We start from the raw sequence: 20,626 nt of genomic DNA on the forward strand, positions 1-20,626 counted from the left end.
TTCAGTAGAAAGTTTAAATAATAAAACATTCTACAGTAAAACAGCAAGAAAATCATAAATACTGTTTCACACAGCTAGGCAAAGTGAACAAAAAAACTGTATATATTATGAAATGCATGAATAAATAAATATAATTACCATTCACCATCTTTCATCGTTCAATAGGTTTGTTCTATATATTTATAAAAATATATACATATAGTTGGATAATTTATATAGCACTATTTTTGTGAAAATCCCCTCTAGGGCGCTGTACAATTAATAAATATTCCAGCACGTCTTGCAGCTACAGAGCGCATGTACGGTTTGGATTCTAGTTCCTCGTTTTCAATTAAGATCAATCAAAAATGATAACAGATAGGAGCTAGATTACAGGACGTCTTGCAGCTATAGAGCGCATAGACAGTTAGAAATTTAGCCCTAATTTACACATTTTAAAAATTGAAAAATAAATTTAGTGTATTAATGATATTTAAAAAAAATAATTTTATGAATAATAAAAAGGAGTAAGATTACAACACGTCTTGCAGCTACTAAGATTATAGACTATTGGAATTCTAGACCCCATTTACAAAATTAGGTTTTTTAAAGTTGATATATGAAAGTTAGATAACCAATCATTGTGCAGCTACAAAGCGCATGGACGAGTGGAATTCTAAAACAAATTAGAATGATATCAATAAATTTACAAAAAATAGAGCATATTAGTAAATTTGTCAAGTGTTCATGCCAAGAAGTAAGCAATAAAAAACTAAATAAATAAAACACTGTTTCAACTCCATGAACAAAGGGAGATAGATGTCCGAAGAGAAGCTTTTGTAGACAGTAGGTAGATACCGTCGCCATGTGGCCCACTGGCTGCTTGATAATTTCTGGAAACGCACGTGTGTAGTTGCATTGGTATTAGCTACCGAAAAGCATTGCCTTATATTAATTATTCATCATCATCTACTCATCATTCCTCTTTCCGCACCTTATGGTGCATAGGGCACTGCATTGATACACCAACCGTTGCGTATCTTGACATTTTTTCTTGCTTGAAGATAAGATGATCAGTCTTTTTTTTTCAGTTTGGGTAAATTATAAGAACGCAAATATTTCTTTCTTTAAAAAAAAATTGTAATGATTGCTAATTAATCTCCATTGGAATAACTAAAATAAACTTAAATATTAGAATAATAGAACACTTACGGTGCCTAAATATTAAAAAAAACTGAATTCGCAAACCATCTCTTGGAAAATAATCATAATTTAATAAAGAAATTGGATTAAAAGTTGTTTATGTTGAAAATAAAATATTAAAATTAGACAACTCGGAAATTCTAGAAATTAAAAAGCGATTCATAATAACTAAAAATAATAAATAAATAAACAATATTTATTTTAGTCCACTCCTGTCTTATTTTGAGCGTATCTATCTCACATTACCATCCTTACAAGACAAAAAGGTTTGATTTATTAGTTCCATAGACTGCATAATACTGATAAAATAAAATATAATAGAATTCATTAGTTAAGTATACCTTGATAAAGAAGTAGTACTTGTGTAGCTTTGAAACCGGTCTGTAGAAAAAATTAAAGTGGTTTAAAACAAATAAGTTTTTATTAAAAAAATATTTAAAGAAATATATTTTACTTTCTTGTTGCTTTTGTATGCTAGTACATAATACCGAGTGCATACTAATTCCTGTGACAATTTTCTATACCTATCTCTGTCTTGTCACATTCTAATCGCATCCGCCGCGCGCGGCCCGAACTGCCGGCGCTTCGGATGTACCCCCGCTCGTTAATTATAATCCTCGCGAGGCACACTCCGATCGGCGCCCGCGCGGTGCTGGCCGCTCCCCGCGCGCTTGGGATGTGACCACGTGGCGTTTGTAATTAGAACCGGTCGTTTTCACATTCGCACTGCTCCGCCGGTACTGGGGCGCGGGCGGCGCGCGATGGGAGTGTGAGGGCGGCCGCTAATTGGAGACGGCAATTAGAAAATTTGAAGAACGAAGCCATTATTGGTACGGAGCGAATTCACAAGTGAAAGCGAGCGGAAGTCATTGAAAAAATAAATTATTAAACAAAAGTTAAAATCATCTTTCTATCTGCACCGAGTGGTGCATAGGGCACTGTATTCGTAACAAGACTCCAAAATGGAATGCCAATTTGACGAAAATGAGCGTTTTCGACACGTTCTGTTCGCGTGTAATCGAGGGAATAAAGGATAAAAAAATAAGGTGCATACTTTTTTGACTAATTTGCTGTATATTAATGCCATGTTTAGCGTGTTTTTATGCGTAAGGAGTGACCTCACGGGCGAAGTAATTTCAAAATTACAAAACTTGACGGCACGTAAAAATGAAAAAAAACATAGTTTGATAGTCTTTTAATAAATAATATTTTATTTTAAACCGCTGTGCTTCCTCATTTATAAATGAAATACAGGGTGTTCTTTAAACCCTGTCACATCCGAAACCACGATGATCATCAGCATGACCAAAAAGACATATTGGCACATTAAAAAAAAAATTTAGAACGAATAAAATCTACCAAAATAAAATATCAAAAAAACAAATGGTTCCTTAGTTCTGCAAGGGTGAAGCGAGGAGAGGGGAGGGGGGAGTCTGATACACCGTCAACCACATGGCCACGCCCCCCTCACTTCCCCCCGCAGAAGTAAGCAACCATTTGTTTTTTATTTAATTTTTTTTAATTAATTTCTGCGTTTCAAATATTGTTTAAATATGCTAATATGTCTTCTTGCCCATACTGATCATCTTGGTTTCGGATGTGACAGGGTTTAAGGAACACTCTGTATATACAGAATTTAATTTTAAAATATTTCAAAATTTTACATAAAATAAATATTAAAAAATAAATAAGTAAAGAAAAGGGAAATATTATACTACGAATACCGAAAAAAAAATTATGCTACTCAAAAGTACTATTTTTTTTTTTTACTCGACAGTATTTTATTCCATTATTAATTTAGAATTGTAAAAAAAGGTGACGTTTTCCCATTATATAAAAATATGTAACGTTTCTCCTGTTTTGCAACATTCGATTTTTTGTGATTTCATTAAAGTCATGTTATTTTTCAGGCATACCCCCTCAATGTACCCCATATCCTCGCCAGCGAGCGGCTTCAGGAGTCCATACCAAACATCCCTACCGATCACGAGCTCCAGTCTAACAAGGTAATTGAGAAATTTTACAATATTAATTGCACTTTTAAAATTATTGATTTGCTTTTGTGGATCTCACTGAACCGTAGAGTGCCCGCCACTTAACTTTTCCAACACTAACACTTAAACAAATTATTTGTGTAATGTGCAGGTACTACTCTTTATTATCCTGGTGCCTATGTTGAAATCAAAATTTCAAGTAAATAATGTTAAAAATAAATTCTTATATATTTATATTTTTACATTGTGGTGTTTTATTTATTTTTTGTTTTTTTTATTTAATCATATTTTTTCTCTTACAAACTGTAGTCTATAATAAAAATAATGTGACCTCACTGGGGTTACCCGTGCCGAGAACACTTTGATACTTAAAAAAAAAAAAAATCATTAAAAAAAATAAACAAAGAAGACTAACTTAAAAAACAGAGATAATTAACAAAAGTTTTAGACAGATAATAAAGGTTTCAGCTCTTTAACTTCACAAACATCAACAGATGAAAGAATTTAAGGAATATAGATGTTCGAATATGGGCAGAATGGTGAATGTTACACAGTGTGTAAAGTGGCCACTTAAACCAGCAATTGATAGGTCATAAGCCCCATAGATGCCTAGACTTCTATATTACCTTCTTTTAAATGTTCTTTATCTATGTTCTAATATGTTAATATAAACAGCTCCCAGGGAGTTGAATCCATTCCTTGTCTTCAAAAATTTTGACAAACTCAAAATTTTGCTATTAAAATTAGGTTATTTTCTACTTGATGAAAAAAATTACTGGTTAAAAACAAAATTGTTTTATATTTATTTAATTATAATGAATAACCACAAAGTTAGTTCTTCAAATATAATTTTAAGTATTCTGTTCGATCATGATAAAATGGCTACAAATTTGAAATTTCCAACTCTTCTCTCCGTCACCAGTCTCAAGGCCAATGAAGGATGAATGCCCATCCTTAAAACAAAGCGAAGTAGGTTCATAATTTGCCTTTCAATACTCGGAGATTCTTCTTTTGTCGTCTCCGAGTATTGAAAGGCAAATTATGACCTACTTCGCTTGTTCTTAAGGATGGGCTTCATCCTTCCATCTGGCCTTGACGAATATGCGTGAGACGGACGAGCAAGCCGAGTTCGTGATTATTCTTTCACTTTTTATTCGTCTTCTGAGCCAGTTTTGTCATTTAAATGAGATCCAGTTTTACATTTCCGCTTAGATCAACTACAAACTAATTAATATTATTTATTTTATTATTTATTATCCATACGGGAAATCTATATAAATTATTTAAACTTCATACAGTAGACACTACCACTACTACTACTACTACTACTATAACAACTACTACCATCACGCCTTTGAACCAACCAATTACAGGTCATAAGGGCTATCTCTATGTTGAACAATATCACTTTGGACATTGACATTTTTCACGTCTCTGAGGGAGTTTTTCGTTACAAGATTCTCTTACTTTTTTAACATATTATTCTTTGGATATTATGTATACTAATGTGTTTTTTTTACATATAACTAATTTTACCTAGTTATTTCTATATGTATGAATTAAGATATTTTATTTTGTAATGTATATATATATGAATAAATAAATGATAAATTCCCGTCTGAAAAATGTTTTTCCTCTCTATAGCATCAAATTTTGACCTAAATGACTACCCAGGGAGGAAACCAAGCCAGTCTTCAAACATTTGGACATACTAAAACTTGTTATAATAACCTTTTTTATGGAATGTTTTTATTAAATATTTTTTTGCGTTCTTATGATTTACCCAAGCATTCGCTTTTCGGAAATATTCTTCTGTTTAATAGAAACACAGCAATTGTTACTTAATCGAGTTGTTTTTCTTGCAGCGAGCTGTACCGGTTCTCGCCGGGGCTGATACCGGGCGCGCACCCCCTCTCCCCGCTGCACCCGCTGGCGGGGCACCACCCCGCGGCGGCGCACCACGCCGCGCAGCACGCCGCGCACGCCGCGCACGCCGCGCTCGCCCAGCAGCAGCAACAGCCCAAGCAGGACCAGGAGCTGCTGGGACACCGGTACTCCAGGTAGCTAAAGCAAATGTCTATCTATGTCAAGCGAAAGTTCATCCGTAGCTTACTTCTTCCACTCCTTGATCATGCAGATGTCTGTTATCCAGATACTAATTCTGAACTGCTTGATAAGTTGGGACGATTGCAGAATGTTTGTATTCGTTATATCTTTAATCTTCGCAAATTTGACCACATAACCGAGTATCGCACGCAACTACACTGGCTCAGCATCAGGCATAGAAGAAACATTCACATTCTATCACTTCTTTACAGTTTGGTATAATCCCACTACGCTTGTTTATCTGAGAGAGCTCTTACATGGACTATCTCTTCGCTCTAGTAACGAGAGAGCCATTTAATACTTTTTCATCGCTCTAACTTTCTTGCCTCCTCTTGCATTGTAGTAGCTGCTCAGTTGTAGAATAATCTACCCACTAATTTTAGAGACGCCCCTTCTTTATTTTCATTTATATCAAGATTCAAACATCCTAACCTCACCTAACCTAAAGTTAACTAGGTCAAGAGCTGCTGGAATACCTATACTCTAGGCAGCTATAGCAAATGTTTATTGTTTGTATTTAATTTGCTATCCTATTCACCATAACGTAACCTAACGACGAAAGGTCAAGAGCTGCTGGGATACCGTTACTCTAGGTAGATATAGCAAATGTTTTTTGTTTGTATTTAATTTGCTATCCTATTCATAATAGCGTAACCTAACGATAACAAGGCCAAGAACTGCTGAGAAACCGTTACTCTAGGTAGCCATAGCAAATGTTTATTATTTGTATTCAATTTGCTACCCTATTTACCATTACTTAACCTAACGTTAACAAGGTTAAGAGTTGCTGGAAAACCGTTACTCTAGGTAACCATAGCAAATGTGGATTTTTTGTATTCAATTTGCTATCCTATTTACCATTACTTAACCTAACGTTAACAAAGTCAAGAGTTGCTGGAAAACCGTTACTCTAGGTAACTATAGCAAATGTGGATTTTTTGTATTCAATTTGCTATCCTATTCACCATTACTCAACCTTACGGCGGCCTCCGTGGTGTAGTGGTCAAGACGCTTGACTCACGCACGGAAGGTTCCGGGTTCGATTCCCGGTGAGAACACAAAAATTAAAATGTGATTTTTCTCAAGCCTGGGTGCTCTGTGATGTAATTCACCACTGTAATTAGGCCTCCTGGCCTGTTGTGGTGCAAAAAAAAAAATGTAAAAAAATGTAAAAATGTAAAAAAAAATGTTATTAAGGTCAAAAGCTGCTGGGAAACCGTTACTCTCGGTAACTATAGTAAATGTGGATTTTTGTATTCAATTTGCTATCCTATTCACCATTACTTAACCTTACGTTATTAAGGTCAAGAGCTGCTGGGAAACCGTTACTCTAGGTAACTATAGCAAATGTGGATTTGTTGTATTCAATTTGCTATTCTATTCACCATTACTTAACTTTACGTTATTAAGGTCAAGAGCCTCTGGGAAACCGTTACTCTAGGTAACTATAGCAAATGTGGATTTTTTGTATTCAATTTGCTATCCTATTCACCATTACTTAACCTTACGTTATTAAGGTCAAGAGTTGCATGAAAACCGTTACTCTAGGTAACTATAGCAAATGTTGATTTTTTGTATTCAATTTGCTATCCTATTCACCATTACTTAACCTTAAGTTATTAAGGTCAAGAGCTGCTGGGAAACCTTTACTCTAGGTAACTATAGCAAATGTGGATTTTTTGTATTCAATTTGCTATCCTATTCACCATTACTTAACCTTACGTTATTAAGGTCAAGAGTTGCTGGAAAACCGTTACTCTAGGTAACTATAGCAAATGTGGATTTTTTGTATTCAATTTGCTATCCTATTCACCATTACTTAACCTTACGTTATTAAGGTCAAGAGCTGCTGGGAAACCGTTACTCTAGGTAACAATAGCAAATGTGGATTTTTTGTATTCAATTTGCTATCCTATTCACCATTACTTAACCTTACGTTATTAAGGTCAAGAGCTGCTGGGAAACCGTTACTCTAGGTAACTATAGCAAATGTGGATTTTTTGTATTCAATTTGCTATCCTATTCACCATTACTTAACCTTACGTTATTAAGGTCAAGAGCTGCTGGGAAACCGTTACTCTAGGTAACTATAGCAAATGTGGATTTTTTGTATTCAATTTGCTATCCTATTCACCATTACTTAACCTAACGTTAACAAGGTCACGAGTTGCTGGAAAACCGTTACTCTAGGTAACTATAGCAAATGTGGATTTTTTGTATTCAATTTGCTACCCTATTCACCATTACTTAACCTTACGTTAACAAGGTCACTAGTTGCTGGAAAACCGTTACTCTAGGTAACTATAGCAAATGTGGATTTTTGTATTCAATTTGCTATCCTATTCGCCATTACTTAACCTAACGTTAACAAGGTCAAGAGTTGCTGGAAAACCGTTACTCTAGGTAACCATAGCAAATGTTGATTTTTTGTATTCAATTTGCTATCCTATTCACCATTACTCAACCTTACGTTATTAAGGTCAAGAGCTGCTGGGAAACCGTTACTCTAGGTAACTATAGCAAATGCGGATTTTTTGTATTCAATTTGCTATCCTATTCACCATTACTCAACCTAACGTTATTAAGGTCAAGAGCTGCTGGAAAACCGTTACTCTAGGTAACTATAGCAAATGTGGATTTTTTGTATTCAATTTTCTATCCTATTCACCATTACTTAACCTTACGTTATTGAGGTCAAGAGCTGCTAGAAAACCGTAACTCTAGGTAGCTATAGCAAATGTGGATTTTTTGTATTCAATTTGCTACCCTATTCACCATTACTTAACCTGACGTTAACAAGGTCACGAGTTGCCGGAAAACCGTTACTCTTGGTAACTATAGCAAATGTGGATTTTTTGTATTCAATTTGCTATCCTATTCACCATCACTTAACCTTACGTTATTAAGGTCAAGAACTGCTGGGAAACCGTTACTCTATGTAGCCATAGCAAATGTTTATTATTTGTATTCAATTTGCTACCCTATTCACCATTACTTAACCTAACGTTAACAAGGTCACTAGTTGCTGGAAAACCGTTACTCTAGGCAACTATAGCAAATGTTGATTTTTTGTATTCAATTTGCTATCCTATTCACCATTACTTAACCTTACGTTATTAAGGTCAAGAGCTGCTGGGAAACCGTTACTCTAGGTAACTATAGCAAATGTGGATTTTTTGTATTCAATTTGCTATCCTTTTCACCATTACTTAACCTTACGTTATTAAGGTCAAGAGCTGCTGGGAAACCGTTACTCTAGGTAACTATAGCAAATGTGGATTTTTTGTATTCAATTTGATATCCTTTCCATATTACATTTTCCCTCTGTTGCAAAAAATTTCACTCCCTAGGTGGAATGCAGTTCGGTGAAAAACATTTGGACGTACTCAAAATATCGTTGAGTTGTAAATTATTCACCATTAGAAATTAGGAATCAAGTTGTGGTAGTTTTGTGAATGAACTGTGCCCATTAAATGTCATTTTCTTTGCACCCTGCCGGAGCGTCGGCGCCAGGATAGGCAGAGCAGTCGACTACCTAAGAAAGTACATGAGTACATTTGAAATTCGAATCCTAATATAAATTTAGAACACGTCTCCCGCGCAGTGTAACGCGTCTAAAAAGCGTGCGAAGGGAATCGAATGAAAAATAATATTTTTCATCTTGTGCTTGGAGAGTGACGTACACTGTTGTAGTTATTAAAATTATAATTTAATTCAATAACAGATAGGAGCTAGATTATGTTTCTTATATAATATTTTTTTACTATTTCGGATGTATTAACAATGTATAATATTATGTATTGTCACAGAAATGTTGTCTTTTTATGTACGGCCCCAAATGAGTTTTTTTAAAATAACTCCTGGGAGTATATCTACTATACAGGGTGTTCTTTAAACCCTGTCACATCCGAAACCACGATGATCAGTATGACCAAGAAGACATATTGGCACATGAAAATATTTTTTTAAAACGAATAATTAAAAAAAATATATATTAAAAAAAACAAATGGTTGCTTACTTCTGCAAGGGAGAAGCGCAGCGAGGGGAGTGGGGAGTCTGATACATCAACCACATGGCCACGCCCCCCTCGCTTCTCCCCTGCAGAAGTAAGCAACCATTTGTTTTTTTAAATATTTTATTTTTAAAAAAAATCTGCGTTCTAAATATTGTTTTACACATGCTAATATGTCTTCTTGCTCATACTGATCATCGTGGTTTCGGATGTGGCAGGGTTAAAAAAACACCCTGTATGTATTATATGTTTTATTAATAATAATAAAAATAAAATAAAAATTTCATTGTCAGAAATGTTCTCCCTCTCTGTCGCAATAAATTTCATTTTTTGTTTAGTTTTTAAATCCACAAGTCTGCATTTTTCTTTCATTAACATTCATTTCTATAAGCGAATAAAGCTTCGAAACTTATTTTTAATTATTTCTGCCTTTGAGCCGGCCAATAAACACGTCGAAATGGCGTCTCCGCATCCGTTAAATGATGCCAGATTCACTATTAAAAACGAATAAAATAAACAAGAATCATTATCATAATGGCGAAAACTATAATCTGGAATTACATCTTATTAAAAATTAAAGGTTATAAACGTGTTTGATTTAAGATTTAATTAATATTTCGTCGATTGCTCACAACGCTGGGATGATTTGGCTAAAATAAACTAAAATATCTTTTTATTATTAACAACAGAGATAAAGAACATTTTAGAGAAGGTAATATAGAAGTCTAGGCATCAACGACCTGACATTTATTTTATTTATTTATTTATTCATATTTTTCGCTTACAAACTAATTAATAATAAAAACAATGTGACCTCACTGGGGTTTCCCGTGCCGAGGACACTTAACAATTTAGTTTTTTGAAATTACATTTGAGAATAAACAAAGAAGACTAACTTAAAAAACAAACATAATTAACAAATATTCAGACAGTTTTAAAAACAAGGTATTTATGTACATCTATATTATTTATATTACAAAACACACAACGAAAACAACAAAAACCTAACATAAGCTATACAGTTGTGGAGCAATTGATTCAGCATTGGTATGGGCGAATGAGACAATCCATTTTACTTCTACCTAGCTCCACTATCCATTTTTTTATAGCCTTTTTAAACATTTTCTCATTACTAATTGCTTTAATAGATAGTGGAAGTAGGTTATAGATTTTAATTGAATAATACTCAAAATCCCTTTGTCCGAAAGTGGTATTAGTTTGTATTTGTTTAAGATGTTTATGTGTTGAGGATCTAGTGATTATATATATCATTGGCTGGTTTTAGTGGTCACTTTATATACTGTGTAACATTCACAATTTTCAGGTGTTGCCTAGTATTTTGGTGAAATAATTAAATTAGATGAATCTCATCCGCATTAATAAAGGTTTCAGCTCTTTAACTTGACAGACATCAACAGATGAGAGAATTGAAGGAATACAGATTTTCAAATATGGGCAGAATGGTGAATATTACACAGTGTGTAAAATGGTTAATTAAACCAGCCAATGACAGGTCATAAGCTCTGTAGATGCCTAGACTTATATTACTTTCTCTAAAAATTTAATTGAAAATGTTGATTTTTCAACTATGTTTAAATATGAGGTGGCCTCCGTGGTGAAGTGGTTAAGTCACTTGACTCACACACGTGATTTTTCTCAACCCTGGGTGTACTGTCCTGTAATACACCAATTGCGCCGCAAGGCGTGTTGTGTTGCAAAAAAAAACTTATACCAAAAGAGGCAAAAGTTCTGTGCCCGAACGGATGATGAATACAGTTCTATGTGTGGAATAGAAGCAGAATCCTAGTAAGAAAATCGAGTGGAAATATGTCCGCTTCATTATAAAGTGGTTGGCGCATTCGCTTATCATTCATGAGGTCCTGGGTTTGACTGGTATTGAATTGAAAGGTTCTTTGAAATGCAATATGTTATTCTTCCTGGACTGGCACCTGAAGCGTAAAACTGATCACATTAGCTTCATTTAACATATCATCGGAATACGTTGAATGTGGTTTACCAATGCAGTGATCTATGAAGCCCTGCGCGCGAAAAGGAAATGATGATGATAATTCAAATTGCATGAAAGTCCGAGTGCAAACTGCACCGAATGGTACATAGGCCACTTTTTTGAATAAGCCAATTTGAATTAAAATACGGTGTGGTGTGTTCAGAATTTTAAAATTCGCATACAATATTTTTGTACCAATTTGACTGTTACACGTTACGTCGAACTGGTTGTGGTCCTGTGAATAGTGTCGCGGACTCCGGATCAAAAGAAAATGACGCGCAAATACTTTTTTTTTACCATTTTTGTGAAACAGTAACAGCGGAGACAGTATCTCTAACAATTTGTTCTTCTTCTAGGGGTCTGGACAAGTCTGGTGACAAGAGCGACGGTCCTGGTAGTGCCCCGGGAACTCCTCAGGCTGGCAATACCGGGGCCGCTAACGACAAGAACAAGAAGCCACATATCAAGAAGCCGCTGAACGCCTTCATGCTTTACATGAAGGAAATGCGCGCCAAGGTAGTGGCGGAGTGTACGCTCAAGGAGAGCGCTGCCATCAACCAAATTCTTGGCCGACGGGTACGTTGCTGTACAATTTCTTAATTTATTTAGTTAATAAATATGGTTTTAATGTTGAATATGTCAGAAATGATACTTGTGCTTCTCTTTGGGTTATCAAAATCACTCCGGATGATAATGATTGAAAATTATCATCAGAATTCAAAATACATAAATTTTTCAAATTTTTATCTTATGATTGAAAATTAAGTTTCTTTTTAAAGTAGTAATTAGCTTTTGTATATTTTTGTTGATAATTTTGTTTCTGTTTAAAAATACTTCCTTTTCAGCATCAACTTAGAAGGCACTGTGAAATAAGTTATTTTATTTTATTTTTTCTCATTATGAATTAAACTTTTATTTTAGTAAACGAGTGTAAGAAGAAAATGCATTCCATTTCAGCAAAACTGAGACCAAAATAATGTTCTGCATGAGAGCAAATTTACTTGAATTTTATGTTTTCTGTGTAAGTTCTGGTGAAATAGGTTTACGATGAATATAACTAAACAGCTATTTTGTTACCTACTCGCTGATACAGTGGCACTCCCTAAGTCGAGATGAACAGGCAAAATACTACGAAAAGGCTCGCCAGGAGAGACAGCTCCATATGCAGCTATACCCCGGATGGAGTGCTAGGGACAACTACGGATATGGGTCGAAAAAGAAAAAACGGAAAAAGGAACGAAGCCCCGCGGATCTGGGAGGTACAGCACCTAAGCCGCTGAACGAAGGCGATAAACCAACATTAAAACATCCCCCAGTCGAAATTGTGCTAACAAGTTCCCTCTGTCCTCATGTTAAACCACCCATCAATTACTGTCTCCTTTCTATGGGTTTCACTACACGCGCTTTGGACCAAAGCCGAACAAGCATTTTGGTGACCTTATTCGGCTTTGCGTCCACCGCGCCTCATTCCATGGGTTCTTATTTTATTTATACTCCCGTCCCCTCCTACCCGAACAACATTATCTCGATTTTTCTACTGATCTTTCTGTTTTCTTTTCCGTTACGAGTGTGTATTGTCTCTATCTCTGTTGTTTTGTGCTAGTTGTATCTCAGATGGGAATCTCACAGCATCCACCTAGCTCTTTGTGTCGCGGGCGACTGTCGTGTTCAATGTTTAACTGGGTTGGTGTCGAGGTTCAATTTATGGGTTTTCATTAAATCTCGCTTGGTGTGATGTTAATTTCGATGTAATCTATTCATTCTGGGAACTCTGCACCGATTAATCGTGCTAGAAAAGCAGCTGCCGGACTTAAGCGGGAGTGATGGTTCACAGTGTGCGCGGGTGCCTTGCGTCGCATTTGTTACTCACACATTTCGAAATAACACTGTCACCGGGGACGCAACGCTTTCCATTAATCTAGACTAAACAAAGGTGGCGAAGTAGTATTTGTTGCCTCGGGGAAGACACAAGCGGAGGCTCGCACTCGAGAGGTCGGTACGCGGCGCGCGGTGCGAGCGGCGGTTGTGACTTCCCCGCGAGGAGTCCTATTGTCTAGGCCTTGTCGGTTAGTGTGTGATGTACCAGTGGATCGTGACAGTTACCTTTAGTCCCTCACACTCCAACCCGTAGGATGTAAGAGCAATCGGTTTTCAAGGTGTCGTAACATCGGACACGCAGAATAGGTTCAAAATTTTTCACCCCACGTTCAAACAATTGGCCAATTTATAACCATTCCAAACAAAATTTTATCAAAATTACCGGTGAACAATTTGAGGAGCTCGATCGATACACCGTGTCCTTGAACAAGGCTGTTTTTCTAGCACCCCTTTGCGCGTATCGACTGCGATACGATCTACACACTGTTACAGCCTCCAGAGCGGCGGGAAGGATAACCCACCTAGAATAGGCATACCTCGTTCTCGGATGTTTTATACTTCTTGTTTTATGTCAGAACACTTACTTATTATTTTATATTTATCACTCCTCTATTATGATTTCTGATGGATCGATACGATGCGTGAGTATTTGCCCTCCCTGGATAGACCGACAAGTGCGGCAGGTGTTTGTGATTGTGATTTTCTTTTCATATAACGCGACAGTGGCACGCGCTGGGGCGTGAGGAACAGGCCAAATATTACGAGCTAGCGCGCAGGGAACGGCAGCTCCACATGCAACTATACCCAGATTGGTCTTCTAGGGCTAACACCCAAAGGGGCAAGAAGAGGAAGCGAAAACAGGAGACAACCGATGGAGGTACTGCCCTTGACGCCGGCCCTCGACCATCCCGTCCACCCAGCACACCCCGCATTGTCCCTCCCGCCCCTCCTCCCCACTAAGAGCATCTCCACATTAGGAAGTTGTAGCAATATAGCACTGTTGATCGCTTCGTATCTTTTAGCCTTTTGGTCTCAAGTTGTCCAAGCTCAAGTAGGAGGAACGGTTTGAGGGTGTAGTGATTTAACGGATTTGTAACACGACCATTCTCGTGTTCCGACGGTCCGCGCGTTCGCCGATCTAAACCGTCTTGCGCGGCTCTTGCTGGGGTACCTATTGCTCGGTCCACTTAGCACTCGCTGCGGAGCATACAGACGGCTTTAGACTGTCGTCCGCTGTGCGGTTATCGGACGACGTCAGCTTGGTCGTGTTATCTCGCGGTCACCCCGCGAGAGTGCGACTTTCGTCCCCGGCGTTCTTCTTAGAATCTATCCACGGCGCTCTTTAGCCCACAGTAGATTCTACGAAGAACGCGAACGGCTTGCATTATCCGTTCGGGATCGATAAACTCGAAATGCATTATTTGACTGTCGAGTACTGTCTTTCCACTCCAGGGCAAAGCGAGAGATTACTCGACATGTTATCAGTTGTGATGATATCCTCATTTTTACTTTTAATTTTGACAAAGCATGCTGGTAATGGGAAAATGTAGCCTAGTGCAATTTTGAATTGCGAAGTATCATAAGAATTTGAAACGTAGAATAAAGTTAACAGAACGTGACGGGTTTCTGCAGGACTTGACGTCCCGACGCCGGATAAGCACCGCTGCTCTGTTAGAATATTTCCGCGGTGTAAATTAGTTCCGTAATCCAACTGGAATTAACTTCTCCATGGTCAACTCCTTTGCGCTCTAGTAACATTCACGCATCAAGCTGGTCCTGAACTCAATCTTACCAAATTACCTCCCTTTTCCAAACATATTCTTTCATTTAGTGATAACAACGGTTGCGAAGGCTTGTAGGACATTGCGTTTCTGTAGCTTCACAATTAGCCGGATTCGAGGAGCTCTTTTTGTATAATTTTCCACTTAAACGATCCCTTCATCACCCTGCACTGTTCCTCCTCCCCGCTCCTTTCCCTCCAGCTCGATGAAGCCAAACATTCGCGCCTTTTGGGTTTAGAAGAGTAGCGTCACCTTGCCTTTTAACTTCCTTTATTTTTCATTACCCTTCGAGTATTGTTTGACTTTTTTCAAGTCCTTTTTGTTTGTTTTGTCGATTTGATCTTGATCTCTCTCGGCCCCCTTCAAATGGTTGTCCCGGCTTTTCATTTCCTTTCGCTCGTCCGATAGTTTTGTAAACCGCTTTGTTTGATCGACGATGCTTCGTGATACGCTCTCCGAAGAAATATTATAAAGTCTTATTTCGGTCCACGGTCAGTGCTCCAATTTTAAACAAACAGATCTTCAGCACTTCAAACTTTTTCATTACGCGTAAAATTGTTAAAATTACCGTAATACATTTTTACGATTCTAAGTTACAGGTGCTACAAACGCATAAAACGGCCTTTCCACGTATCAATTACAAGGATACAGACCGGTTTTTATTTACCTCTGTACAGATCTATTAAATTTTATTTATTTATTTATTTATTTATATACGGCATTTCTGCCATTTACATATATGTGGTATAAAGAGTGCTTAGAAATAAAAAGATTAAAAATAAAAAAAATCGAGTATGAAATATGAATATACTCATACTATACACATTATTAATTACTTGAAATACATACATATTTCAAAGAAATTATACAATAACAAAATACATTAATCAATCAAATTATAACTATTCCAACCCAATCTTCTGAAGATGGTTTGCTCTTTTTGATAAAAATATGTTGGTCACTTTATTTTTTAAGTTAGGCAGAGATAAACTAAATATATCAAAATGTGATGCATATTCATTGCCGGTATTCTGTAATCTAACAATAGGTGAGTTATATTGAGCTACCGTTCGAGAATTTTGACAATAAAATATTGTATATGTTCTGCTTAATCTAGGTGGTACATAGAATGAAATCAATTTCAGTAGATCAGGGGTATCAAACATTGGTTTTATTATTAAATTAAATTAAATCAGTATGAGAATATTTAGAATGTTTTTCTGAAAATTAATTTAGAAAATAAAGGATTTAAAATTAATGATGAAAATTTCCGACGGTCGAATCTATGAAAATGATAGCTTCTATAGTTAATTTTACGATCACACTCCAGCTATACACACGTGAACAGGCGCCAAATTTAATTAAATTCATATTTATTAGACCAAAATAACAGTACAAATAAAACGAAATATTGAAGGTGTAAATTGGCACAATATACCAGGCCAGACCCTTAAGCAATGGCTCGATATTATGGATGTATAATACTCTTCAATGGCAAGAGTATTTGCCTCTTAAACACAGTTTCGTTGATGTGAAAGATGTAGACCTCAAAAATGATCAAAGTGGAACTCTTCCGACCGGCACAACCAGAGGCAGGTTGGTTCTGGAAGCCGGGAGGTAAAGCAGTCTGTCCCGACGCTGCCGAAATAACCATTGGGAACATAAAAATTGAACCTCTTGTCAGACTGAAAAAGTGGGATAGGGCTCCCTCGAGTACAGACGCACCTTTTAGCGAGGAATCAAAGTGTACACTTGGTAAAAACGGCTGCATACAATAATTAACTTTTAAACATCTGCAAGCCATATCGACATGCAATTCGACAAAATATGTAGATACTTATCTCGCGCGTTTTGCTAACACGCGAATTTGATAATCTCCTTTAAATGACGTAATTCGGAAATTATTACACGAAGTATTTTTTAAGTGTCCGCCTCGGTGGTGTAGTAGTCATGTTATGTTTTCTAGCGTGCATGAAATCCAGGGTTCGCTTCCCGACAAGCCAACGTGAAATATTAATTTAAAATATGTTTTTTCGCGACAAGAATTCCCTGCACGGAAACGTATCACATTGTCGTCATTTTAGTAGCATATGATCAATGTAGATAGCTGACGTTTTGCTAAGCAGTGCCTTAAGCACCATGAGATGCGGATAAGAACGAAGAAACTAATACGGCTTGTATGTAAAATGTGTTATTATAATTGGGTCGCTCATTTCCAAAGTTCATCTTGTCCATCTGGCTTTGTTTTGAGATGTTCAGTAAATGTGCATCAAAAAAAAATATTAAAAAAAATGTCTAATTAAATTTAATTAAATATACCGCTAACGGAAAACACAACACTTCTGAAATATTATAAATATTTAAAAAAATATTTAAATATATTTATTATTTATAAAATATATACCTACTCCCCATCGGGAGAAATCCAGATTTGTGTATGTACAAAAATACACATACCAAAAAATAATGTTTTGTAATAAGATCTGGTCAAAATATAAGTATAAATAAATTGCAGAATCATCTGCAGGCGATTACTAGTACTTAATTTAACTCGGAAGAGTCTTAAATACATAAAATAAAGTAATATGCTAATTAAAAATACTTAACTTCAATATCAATACATAGATGGTTCTCCAACACGCTAGTGAATGCTTTCTCATTTAATAAGATATATACAAGAATCAAAATGGTACCAATGTCGATATTCGCTAATAAGCGGAATGGGGAATGTTGTAAAAAACGTAAAGTGGCCACTCAACCCAGCCAATGACAGGTCATAAGCCATGTAAACGCTCGAATATCGATAATCCTGAATTTGAAAAAAATTCTACCTCATCTCTGTAGGAATATTGATAAAAAATATATATTTATTTATTTTACAGAAACATACAGTCAACAATGATTAAATTACAGACAGACCAGCTAATTTTCTAAACAAAAATCATACATACATATTAAATTATGGTAAATTTTAAAATGTGTGCGTGCGTATTAATATGTAAAAGGGTGTTTATGTTTAAGCGATTTGCTTATGAATATTGATAAATCAAAAGTGATGGTTTTTGAAAGGGATGAAAATATAACTAAATGTGAGATCAGCGTGAACGGAGATATTCTGAATCAGGTAGAAGAATTTGTGTATCTGGGAAGTATGTTTACTAGGGACGGAGAGGCCGAGAAAGATGTTAAAAGGAGGGTGGGTGCCGGGAACAGGGTGAACGGTGCACTGAAATCTACTTTGGCAAACAAATGTTTATCGCAGGAGGCTAAACTAGCAGTTCACAGCGGAGTTCTAGTGCCAAATCTAATGTATGGGAGCGAAGTATGGAATTGGGAAAATGATGATGCAAGTAGGTTGAATGCTGTCGAAATGCGATCCCTCGTTGTTGTCGTTGGCTGGATTAAGTGGCTACTTTATGCACTGTGTAATATTCTGTAAAAGATAATATGTTTTTTTTTATTTTTATAGCAATTAAAAAAGGAAATAATAAATTTGAAAAACCCAAAAATATTCCTTATTATTAAAGGGCAACAAAATATATCTAAATGTAGGGAGAATGGTGAATGTTACACAGAGTGTAAAGTGGCCACTCAAACCAGCCAACGATAGGTCATAAGCCTTGTCAATGCCTAGACTTCCATGTTCCCCTTTCAAAAATGTTTTCCCTGTTTACAAAGATTAATAATATTTACACCGTGGCCTAATTATTTTTGATCAAATTTCAAAACAGGCAGATGATGTGTACCATTTTGGAACGTGTAGTTTGGTAAAGCGTAGTTCTTGGGTTTTATTTCATAGCTAATTGAATTTCTTGCCGATAACTTGCAAGAGGTTTTTTTAAATTCATTAATAAGCACCCTGTCATTAAGCTTCGTTTTACCTTCTCGGGTGTAATTATCATTGGTTAATTAGCCGACAGGTGCGCATGTATGTTCAGAATTCCCAAGAATTATGTATGCACAGGTAGGAACGAACGCAGTCTTTTAATTAGGTTTTTTAATACATTGTACGCAGCAGGCGTTTTAGGGAAAACGGACCTTTATTCGAAATTGGGGCGTCTTATTTTCGCCCGAAAATCGAACAAAACTGACCGAATTTCTTTGTTTTTAGATTTATTTTAAATTATTTTTGTCTGAACGACCAATTTGCAATAAGTTACTTAGTACAATTAAAAGAGTTTTAGTACAATTACAACAGAAACGAAGAACATTTTAGAGAAGGTAATACAGAAGTCTAGGCATCTTCAAGGCTTATGACCTGTCATTGACTGGTTTAAGTGGCTACTTTACACACTGTGTAACATTTACCATTCTGCCCATATTTGAACATTTATATTCCTTCAATTCTTTCATCTGTTGATGTTAGTGAATATGCGATTGGTGTATCAATCCAGTTCCCTATGCGCCATTAGGTGCGGAAAGGAAATTATGATCTATAGGAATTAATCTACACAGAAAAAATAAAAATGATATTTAAGATGAAAAAGAATAAAATAAAGACGAATATTAAATTTTATATATAATAAACTACAACATATATAAAATAAATACATGAGCGTCAAATTATTTAACTTGCGAACAACCTAGGACTAACATAAAAAGAAACAGTTTTGTATATACAGCAATCAATTTTTACAATTCACTTTTTTATGACCTAAAAATATTCAAAACATATACGTACTTAAAAAACACCTAAATAAAACAGTTCTAACAGCCCCCTGTTACGAGTAATATGTGATGTTTTTTTAAATCGATTTTTTTATTAAAACTATTGTTATTATATATAATATCCCCTCATACCATCACTTTTGCTGATTGGGAATATTTCGTACAAATAAAAATATGTAATGTAATGTAATATGATGTGTTTGAATTTTCGACAAAATTTTCAACGACACGATATTCGGCAGCATTTTAAAAACATAATTTAAAAAAATATATATATAAATGAACTTTTGTATAATACCGCATTTTTATCGCAAATCTCCAATTTATTTTCCGTCAGAATTTTCGTCCGATTATTCGGTATGTCTGTTTTTAGGCACTTTTTCGGTATTAGGAAACTCGCCCCCACCCTTCGCAGAGATAAAAGTGCGCTCGCACTTCGCTAGTCAGTAGTTTAAAATAATTACCTCATAATTACATAGCATTCGAAAAGTGATAATTTTAAGCTGTCCACTTTACTTTAACATAAAATTTTATTTTAATTTACGTGTTTATTATTTTTAAATAAGGACGCCATAACTTCTACCCGAAAAAACGCATCAACCTGATCGTCATCATCGTTCCCCTTTCAGAACCCAGTGGTGCATAGGGTATTGCGTTAGCAAACCAAATAATCGTATTTCGATCATCTTTTACGTGAAGGTACGCCTTCGGTCTTACGCTGCAGGCGCCAGTCCAGGAAAAATAGAATATTGCAGTTTAAATAACATTTTAAATCAATACTTCGCTTTGCCAGGAATCTAACCCAGAACTTTGAAAATGAGGCGAAAGCGCCAACCACTCAACAAGGAATAATATATTTTTATGAATAAGGTATCTGAGAGCAGATATCGAGTCGAGAGTTATTTATTTATTATTAAGAAAAAATATTATGTATGCTGACGACATTGGACTATTCTATAAAAATCTGACAGACGTATTAACAAACAATGATATAAA

The 20,626-nt window shown here is 35.8% G+C and overlaps 1 protein-coding gene across 2 annotated transcripts in view; it reads left to right on the forward strand.

The window, feature by feature from the left end:
• pan (transcription factor pangolin) overlaps positions 1 to 20,626 on the forward strand; it is a 61,721-nt gene that overhangs the window by 15,991 nt on the left and 25,104 nt on the right. Inside the window, exons 3-6 of one of the 2 annotated variants that reach the window (XM_088231288.1) lie at positions 3,093 to 3,188; positions 5,042 to 5,236; positions 11,660 to 11,879; positions 12,397 to 12,562. In XM_088231288.1, coding sequence (XP_088087414.1) covers positions 3,093 to 3,188; positions 5,042 to 5,236; positions 11,660 to 11,879; positions 12,397 to 12,562 — 677 coding nt within the window. Of the gene's footprint in view, positions 1 to 3,092; positions 3,189 to 5,041; positions 5,237 to 11,659; positions 11,880 to 12,396; positions 12,563 to 13,904; positions 14,059 to 20,626 lie in introns of both variants that reach the window. The other variant, XM_088231289.1, reaches the window with a different exon arrangement.

Source organism: Micrasema longulum, unplaced genomic scaffold (assembly GCF_059751315.1).
Source record: "Micrasema longulum isolate JH-2025_06_02 unplaced genomic scaffold, ASM5975131v1 h1tg000869l, whole genome shotgun sequence".
NCBI classification, from domain to species: Eukaryota; Metazoa; Arthropoda; class Insecta; order Trichoptera; family Brachycentridae; genus Micrasema; species Micrasema longulum.